Source organism: Chanos chanos, chromosome 8 (assembly GCF_902362185.1).
Source record: "Chanos chanos chromosome 8, fChaCha1.1, whole genome shotgun sequence".
Taxonomy (NCBI): Eukaryota; Metazoa; Chordata; class Actinopteri; order Gonorynchiformes; family Chanidae; genus Chanos; species Chanos chanos.
The window spans coordinates 3,247,501-3,257,187 of record NC_044502.1 but is presented as its reverse complement, the minus strand read 5'-3'; the positions used below and the strand labels follow the sequence as shown (position 1 = coordinate 3,257,187).

At 46.5% G+C, this 9,687-nt stretch overlaps 1 protein-coding gene across 1 annotated transcript in view; it reads left to right on the top strand.

The window, feature by feature from the left end:
* The first annotated feature begins 2,832 nt into the window (after window positions 1-2,832).
* Window positions 2,833-9,687, top strand: part of nck2b (NCK adaptor protein 2b) — a 10,779-nt gene continuing 3,924 nt past the window's right edge. The window contains exon 1 of the mRNA XM_030782549.1: window positions 2,833-3,058. Coding sequence (XP_030638409.1) covers window positions 2,833-3,058 — 226 coding nt within the window. The remainder of the gene's footprint in view (window positions 3,059-9,687) is intronic.

The window sequence follows — 9,687 nt, the reverse complement described above, 5'->3', positions numbered from 1 at the left end:
GGGGGGAAAAAACGCCTTCCAGGTCTGTCTTCCCACCGGATTCCCGCTCGGGCATCCCGCAGGCCTGGCACCCTGGGCAGATGTATGAGTTAAATGCAGGCGCTGAGACGGTGGCTTGAATATTTATGGAGGAAGAGGTGAGTGGTAGCGCGTGTCTCTCCGATTCGCTGTTCTCTGCCAGGGTTTCATTATAGAGGTGTCACGTTGTGGTAGCAGATTTGACAGCTTTATTGGAGAGGTGGGTTTTTTTTCCCTACCCTGGGAAAGGTGGAGAGGGAGAGAGGGAGAGGAAGAGAGAGAGAGAGGGAGAGGGAGAGAAAGAGGGAGAGGGAGAGGTAGAGGGAGAGGTAGAGGGAGAGGGAGAGAGAGAGGGAGACGGAGAGGGAGAGGGAGAGAGAGGGAAAGGGAGAGAGAGAGAGGGAGAGGGAGAGAGAGAGAGGGAGAGGGAAAGGGAGAGAGAGACAGGGAGAGAGAGAGGGAGGGAGGGAGAGAGAGCGAGAGAGAGAGGGAGAGAAGGGGAGAGAGAGAGAGAGAGAGAGAGAGAGAGAGATTCTGAGTAGTGATATCATCATGCACACAGACAGCGGCGGCTTGCTTTTACTGCTTTTGTTCTCTCACATATGAGAAGTTCTTTCTCCCCGAAAACAACAGCTTTCGACTGCTTTAGCAAACCCCCCCCCCCCCCCCCCCCCCCCCCGAGGAGTACGAGGGAAAGGAAAAAAAAACCAAACAAAAAAAAGCACCCAAAACATCCACTGGAGGATGGAGGACTAGAGTCATTTTTAATGAGGACATTACAGAAGCTCTCATGGCTGTTCAGTTAAACGTGAATAAATAAATAAAATGGAAAAACGTCACTCTTTGAATTTTCCAGGCTGGGTAGTTCCCAGTATTGACTCTCCCATATTTACTCTGACTCACACTCCTGGACGCCTGACTCACACACGGGTAATGACTCACTGTCCCCATTGAAGAGGGGGGACAAAAATTGTATATAAAGTTAATATGTTAAAAACAGCAAACATTCACTGGGATCTTTCTTAGACATGATCTGTTTTGGTCTAAATCTGGGTTATTCATCTTGACCGACATTACAGATATTTCCACTCAGTCTGTGAGTCAGGTGTGAGGACGCTGATGGCAGATCAGGTGCGTCAAAGAACTACCAGCGATCACTACCACAAAAAATAATAATGGAAAAAGAAAAGGAAGAATTTTGGATTTGGGGTCCAGATTTGATTTTGGGCCCACGTCTCTGCCCATAAACAAGATATTGCTCAACCTGAGGTTTGTTTTGCTGTTAGGAAATGATGTCGTGATGACTGACAGAAAAAAGGGATATTGTGTCAAAAAGCGGCCCAGTGTTTGTTGGATCATTCCCTCCTCACCCTCTCCCAGTGTCCACGGTTCCCCCCCGGTGACTGGCATGTGGCCTGTGTGTGTGTGTGTGTGTGTGTGTGTGTGTGTGTGGTAGCTGTCAAATTGATTGGGTTGGAGAAAGTTGAGTGTCCTTTGAGACGAATAAAGACTGTCACAGCTATCTCACAGCCTGACACCAGCGCTCTCATAGGGCACTGCCGCTCCACTAAGCACTTTCCAAGGGCACAAACTCCTTTTTTTCTCTCTCTCTCTCTCTCTCTCTCCCCTTTTTCCATTTCGCTTTGTTCTTCTGTTCTCCCTTCCTATCTTGATTTACATGCTCTGTCCCTCTCACATGCACGCATTCTCTCTCTCTCTCTCTCTCTCTCTCTCTGTTTCTCTTTCTTTTCTTTTTTTGATGCCTTCCATTTCCACCGTCTGTTTTTACACGTCTCTGTGGTTGTTGATTTCCTGGGCTTGTTTTATTTATTCTTTATTGAAGCCTATAGCAACAGATAGACCCAAAATGCTCTGGAAACACTACAGGCTTCCTCCCACACAAATGCATTAGCAGTAGCTCACTCTCACTCACTCTCTCTGTGAGTGTGTGTGTGTGTGTGTGTGTGGGCACTTCAATAATTGACGAGGGGGAGGGCTTTTTGGAAAGCGCCCTGATTGGGAAACGCTTAGCGTTTCCGCGCCGCCGGACGTTGGCGTCGAGCGTTCTGCTTCCGAGCTCCAAGCTTTCTCAAATGAGCTGAGGCGGGCCAGGTTTAGCCGTACGCCGCCGCTGAAGCCGCCGATGATCCCGTCTTTCTGTGGGCCCGGTCCGTGATGCCCGACGGGCGGAGGGAGGGAGGGAGGGAGGGGGGGATTACCGAACAGCATGACGCGGCCTCTCTGGTTGCCAGGAAACATCTGTTGGCCTCAGGAGCCCCGGGGCTGGGCGTCCTGAACGCTCAGGAGCAGGCAGCGCCACACAGGTGGAGTCAGGCTGCTTCAAGTCTTCCCTTTAATGAGCCGGCGTCCGAGCGGCTTGGAAGGCTTGGCCTAAGATGGTTACCTGGTTACCAGGTTGCCAGCCTTTTTTTTGTTTTTCAATGTTGCTGCTGGGAATGGCTCAAGTAGCTGGGCTTGTTAGTGCACTTATCATCAAATCCACTTGCGTCCAGTAACAAAAAAAAAACCTTAAAAAGACAAAACAATGTTTGCAAATCACAAATGCCAAGCAGACTGTTCCTGACTGTTGTTTTCTCTTTGTTATTTTCCTGTGTTTTTGAGAGGGAGGACTTTGGGAGAAATTCATAGAAGAGTTTTGGGGGGTGATTTTTTTTTTTTTTTAACAGATCTCTCTCTCTCTCTCTCTGAGGGACTCTATGAAAGATGTCAGAGGAGGTCATAGTCATCGCCAAGTGTTCCTGACTGTTATTTTCTCTCTCTCCCTCTCTCTCTCTCAGAGGGACTCTATGAAAGATGTCAGAGGAGGTCATAGTCGTCGCCAAGTGGGATTACACGGCGCAGCAGGACCAGGAGCTGGACATCCGGAAAAACGAGCGTCTCTGGCTGCTGGACGACTCCAAGACGTGGTGGAGGGTCCGGAACGCCGCCAACCGGACCGGCTACGTCCCGTCCAATTACGTAGAACGCAAGAACAGTCTGAAGAAAGGATCGCTTGTGAAGAATCTCAAAGACACACTTGGTAAGAGACCCAAGCCCCGGTTCTCTCTCCCTTTGGTTCTGAGATGTGTGTGTGTGTGTGTGTGTGTGTGTTTGTGTTTTATGTGATGCGGTTTAGCTCTGATATGACAAAACGTGTCATATAATTCAATACCTTCTAAAAGGAGACTTTCAGGTGAGTCCAGTTTGTAATGGCATTGCTTTACTCTCAGTCTCTCTCTCTCTGAAAACTCTGTGTGGTCTTTAGGTTGATCAGTTTCAGGTGAAATTACCAATTAGCCTGTTTTTTTTTCTTTCCGTGTGAGAAAGCTGCTTTTATGTCATTCACATGCCAGGAGCCCCCCGCCCCACATACACACACACACACACACACACACACACACACACACACACGTGCTCATGCACATGCACGCACACACACGTACGTGCACACTTGCATGCACTCTTTATGATCTTGAAAAAGTCAGTCTAACCAAAAACCTTGAAGATCAAAGGAGTGTAAAACAGAGAGAGAGAGAGAGGGATAATTGGGTGGGGTTTTGTTTTAAAAGCTAATTAGTTCCTCAGCCCATTAATCATGTCATGGACGGAGGCGCCTGGATCGATTCACAGAGTTGTTCGGTACGGAAGGAAAGAAAGAGAAAGGAAAAAAAAAAGGCGCTTCCACGAGTAAAGAGAGAGCAATCAGCCGTGACATTCCAGCCCCGGCCCCGAAAACAACCAGAATTAATAACATAGCAACCCCCCCCCAACAAAAATCGAAATCTCCCATTTAGATTTCAGATCGCTGGCCGCCCATCAGATTGATCTACCATCAGTAATCCATATGAAGTTTACAGGACTGGTCTGGGTCAGACGCAGGTCACGTTAATGTCATCGACTTTTTTCTTTTTTCCTTTTTCCCCCTCTCTGTCTGATGGAATGGTGGTTCGACGACATCGCTGGAGCAGCTGTCAAAACGGGTCAAATTCTGCGCCTCGGTCTGATATAATCTGGGGATTATGAATAATCTGACATGCATGCCTCGTAATCTGAGAGCAAGCGTAGCGCAGCTGGGTTTCACCTTTTTGTTTGTATTAAAAGCAGCTAAAGGTCACGTAAGCCACTGTACGTGGGGAATTTTAAATTCAATCACTGAAAACTGAACATTAACGACGCCTCCAGTGTTTTCCATTCCCGAACTGCTCAGTCTCAGCAGTTCTGTGTAAATCACAAGGCTTTTTCACCAGGACGCGTCATCAGAGGACGAGATCCTGACGAGAACGTGATTGAAATGAATCGGGTTTTTGGTCCCGTGTTGTATTCATTGCCTATCTAGATTTGAGAGCTGGTTTGTCAAACACACACTGAGGCAGGCGGCAGTGATAAACCTCAAACTCAGCAGTTTGAGACCGATACGCAGACTGACAGAAGAATCTAAGAAGAGTGTGACAATGTCAAATTCAGACTGGCAACGCAGTTAAAACCCTCCACGCACTCTCACATACGCCAGGGTACGTGTGCATGTGAGAGAGAGAGAGAGAGAGAGAACGCGAGCATGCAACATGTTTCCCCAATCAAGCTAAAAGGATCTGTCTGTTTGGCCCCTAGTGCTCAACCGCTGGGTTTGTATTTTCTAGAATGTTCTCTGTCTCCGTTTCTCTCAGTGTTTTTTTTTCTCTCCACACCAATAAATGAGACTCCAATCCATCTGTCTCTCTCTCTCTCTCTCTCCACCAAGGACAGGAAAAAAGGAGGGGAGACCGCGCAGACAGATACGTTGAAACACTTCTCCCTGTTAGAGAGAGAGAGATGCTTAGAGATGATCCGAGGTCTTCACTGGTTCTCTCTGTAAACGGAGAGTAATTGATGTTTTGTTGGCTGGTGTGGTGATGGGTAGTGATTTTTCCCGTTGATTTGAAGTTCGGCTGACCGTCTCCAACGCCTCTCTCTCACATGACACTGGCGCATGAAGGTCAAAGGGGTTGTAAAAAAAAAAAAAAAAAAGGGGTTAAATGAATATTGGATTTGAGCAGGAGTGGCTAATGCTTCCCTAACATGCGGTTTATAAGAGTTCGCGCAGTTGGTTGTGCTAGTTAATCTCGGTTTTGCAGTGTACTCTTATTTAAAAAAAAAAAAAAAGGAAAAGGAAAAGAAAAGCATAGCAATGAAGAGAAGACGTGGGGCCATGACTAGTAGGATAACACACAGTTATTAATTTGTCAAAGGTTATGGGTTATTCCCTGTCTCTTTTAAGCTGATTTTTTTATTTAAACTAGCTGAGTAATGCGTCTTAGCGCATTTTCGCGTAATTACTGCTCATTTCTCAGTCAAAGCGTTTACTTTGATGTACAACGACAGTACACTAGTATGCCATGTCGGACACAGCCACAGGCATCGTATTTGGTGTGAACGACAAGTCATAATGAAGGACAAACAACAGTAGAGATTATATTTGAGACTTTAGAATACCTTCATGCCGTAAGACAAGGCAATCGCAAATCTCTTCGCAGTGAAGAATTTACTACTCGCGACTCGGAGCATTAGCATTACAGACAGGCGGTGCTACTCGTCTAATTCTCTGTCTGTTAAAACGCCTGTCGGTTCCCCAGTTTGGCCTTAAATAATACTTAACTTCGGGTGTCCTGCTTTAACAACGGCGCCCAGTTCCGCATTGATCTAATTGATCGATTCGGGCCGGGCGGAAAATGCTGCTGCTCCGTTCGGGCACACAGTGTTCTTTTTGGGGCAGCACAGTAAATAATTTCCCCGAACATCGTCATGTTCAGCAACAGGGGAAAAAAATGTCGTTTATCTTTATTTGCGTTATGACAAGGCCCGCACTGACATTGTGTAACGATTGGCCACATAAATATCATGTTGCTTTCACATTCCTGACATGAGTTGCCATCGTAGCGATTTCTGAGCTCTTGGGTTTTTTCCCCACTTACACAACACACATGCACCTTCCTGCCTACCTGTGATTTTTAAGCAAGTTGATGCCTTTTTTTCCCACTGAGTTCACATTCCAGGAGCATAACTTAATGTCAGTTTTAGACGTGTCTGAAAGACAGCAGCTTTTAGCTGAGCTCCTGGATCCTCAGGCCTGATTGGTTTAGATGTTCCATCTCCCTCTCTGGTACCCTGATTGTCCTTTGCATCATTTCTTCCTGTCTTTTTCCTTCTTTCCTGCTCTCTCTCTCTTGCTCACTCACTCATTCAGGCACACACACACACACACACACACACACAGAGGGAGAGCCTGTTCCACAGTTGAGTGCTACAGGTTGTCTTTGGAATTTTCGAAGGCCTTTCCTGGAGTACTCTCAGAGCGGACTGTTTGCGTGACTTTGGCCCTGTACTCATACCTCAAGCAGTGTCCCACCAGATACACGGTGCCTGAGTTTAGGTGGTTGGTTGGTTTGTTTGTTTGTTTGTTTTGCAAAGCTGCCTGCCAACAATGTCAGTCACTGTAACCTCCAGACGTGCCTAATTGGTTCACTGTTTACAAGTTATTTCTCAGGCATGCCACTGTAAAAAAATAAATAAATAAATGTTTGTTGTATATATGGGGCTAATTAAAAAAGGCTTAAATTGGGATGGATGAACTGTGCACAAGTGTAGTCTTGTTTCTCTACGGTTGCTGGATTTGAGTGATTTAAGTGAGTGATCGCAAATGAGCCAAGAAGTTCCCCTGAGTTTGTTGCCTGTTTCTGGTTGTTTGTTTGTTTGGATGTAAACAGTAGCGAGAGTGTTCTTTGCACGTTTCAATGCGCTCATTAGTAAAATATGTGTTTGTGAGCTGTTGAGAACACACCACAGAACGGTGTGTCGCTGTGTGTTTTGCTCTCTTTGGTATCTCTGCATTTCCAACATACATGTCTGTTAAAGCCTGTCATTTAACTGGAAGATTATCATTATGTGAGTGCGTGCGTGTGTCCGTATGTATATGTCTGTGTGTGTGGGTGTGTGTGTGTGTGTGTCTACGCGTGTCTGTGAGTATATGTGTGTGTGTGTGTGTGTGTGTGTCTGTGTGTGTGTGTGTGTGTGTGTCTGTGTGTCTGTGTGTGTGTCCGTATGTATATGTCTGTGTGTGTGGGTGTGTGTGTGTGTGTGTGTGTGTCTACGCGTGTCTGTGAGTATATGTGTGTGTGTGTGTGTGTGTGTGTGTGGGTGTGTGTCTGTGTGTGTGTGTGTGTCTGTATGTATATGCGTGTGTGTGTGTCTGTATGTATATGCGTGTCTGTGAGTATATGTGTGTGCGTGTGTGTGTGTCTTTGTGTGTGTGTGTGTGTGTGTGTATCTGTACATATGCGTGTCTGTGAGTATATGTGTACGTGTGTGTGTGTGTGCGTGTGCGTGCATAAGCATGTGACAAACAGAGATTTTGATACATGCTGCATTTGTTTAAAGCACGAGTTTCCCAGAATACAGAGCTGGATGATAATCCAGTTAGTCGAATATGAATCCCCGTGTGAGACTCTGGACCAGGTATAGAGTGCCCACTCACTCTTCACTATCCTCTCATCTGTCCTGGAATCTAATCTTTGTAAAAAGGCTTTGAAAAAAAAAGAGAGAAAATCAATATGAACCATTAAAGGCTTCTGAGAGGAAAGGAGAGACTGGAAGATGAAGTGTTCTTAAAGACCCTTTTTTTTTCCAGTTTGAGGTTTTTTGTCTCAAACCCCCCCCCCTCCCCCGGCTGAAGCCATGCTGGAAAAACGCATCCCTCCATTTATGACGTGAAGGTGAAAAGCGCCGATGCCTCCGCGTCGGTTTTCCGACGAGGGGGAGCCTTTTCGTCGTAACGATGCCTTACCTACCCCCCCCCAACCCCACCCCCAACCCCCACCTCACTGAAGAGCTCTTAGAGCAAACAAAACTCAAAGTGACAAATTAATCCCAGTCTCTGGCACCACCTTCTCCTTCCTCCCCACTCGCAATCTGTACCTTCTCTCCGGAATGTTCTGTTCTCTCCCAGCCCCCCCCCCCCCCCCCTCTCAGCCCCCCAGCCCCGCCCCCCTCGATGCCAAGTCTTGGTGTGCTGCCCAAAAGAAAACACCGATGCAGCTGAATGATGCAAACTCTTCCACCACCGTTAAAAAAACAAACTGATGAAAGGAAAAGAAAGTTTGAAGGAAAGTTTGCTTGATTAAAGAGGACAGAATGACCCTCTCCTGTAAAATTAGTGTAGACTGTTGAGAGTGCCCTTTTCAGCTGCTCTTAAAGACTGGACAAGGAGAGCTGCAAGTGTTGTGTTTTGTTTTTTGGGGGTTTTTTTTAGTAATAATTTTACATCCAGGGGGGCAAATTTAGTGAGAACTCTGAGTTAGTGAATTCAGAGTAAGTCGTAAGCCTCCTAATAGAGGAGACCTATGGCTTCATTCACCTTGTAAAACAAAGCCCTAGGGCTCTTCTATTAGGAGGTTTACTACTTGTTCTGAATTCACTAACTCAGAGTTTTCACTCAACTCGCTTTCTGGAATACACCCCAGGTCTGTCCCAAATCCACTTCTGCTAGGCAACAGTCTTGCTGGTTTTCCTGTCAGTTAACTGCTGTGGATCTCTGATTGGCTCACAGACCTCTGATTTAAGAGGTGAATTGAGTATTACTCTCTGATTGGCTCACAGACCTCTGATAAAGAGGTGAATTGAGTGTTACTCTCTGATTGGCTCACAGACCTCTGATAAAGAGGTGAATTGAGTGTTACTCTCTGATTGGCTCACAGACCTCTGGTTAAGAGGTGAAGTGAGTGTTGATCTCCGACTGGCTCACAGACATTGGCCCTCCAGGACTGGATTGAGGAACCCTTGCGTCAGACATAGTGGCACTTCTCCAGGGAAGGAGAAATTCATTCTCTCTCTCTTTCTTTGTCTCTCTCTCACTCTCAGAGAGTATAACAAAATGGAACACCAGCGTGGCTTATTCAGACAGTCTCTCTGTAAAGTGTGGAGACCTTTTGAAACCCACTCTTTCTGAGAATTCTGTAATCACTGACTTGAACTGCTCTCTTATTTCGTAAATGCACGTCAATGATGTTCTCAGAGAGACAGGGGTGCGTGTGTATGTGTGTGTGTGTGTGTGTGAGGGAGAGAGAGAGCATGGCGGTTTATGTCGATGCTGCTTCAACTCTCAACCCCCTCCCCACCCCCATGTCAACACACACACACACACACACACGCACTAAATGCTTACAGAGGTCGTGTTTCATACAGGAGTAGAAGGCCTCTGTTATTCTGATCTGTCCGGGCTCCTTAGACTACTGAGATGGTGTCGTAAACATGCCTCTCTGTTATACGCTCCTGCCTCCCCCTGTTTTTGGCTCGGCAGGTGGAAAAAAAAAAACACAAACACTTTTCAGAATTTGTTTTCTCGCATTCTCACAGACACATCTTGTGTCTTGTCTTTTCAGTAGAGACACATCCACACATGCACAAGTGTAACTAAACTACACGCACACACACGCACGCACACACACACACACACACACACAGACACACACACACACACACACACACTCTCAATCTGTGCTCTGCACTGTTAAAAGTAGGCCAACCCTCTGTCTCTCCACTTTTGAGTGACTTGCCTCAACACCTGCGCTAGTACACTCACTCTCTCTCTCTCTCTCTCTCTGTTTCTCTCTCTCTCTCTCTCTCTCTCTCTCTGTTTCT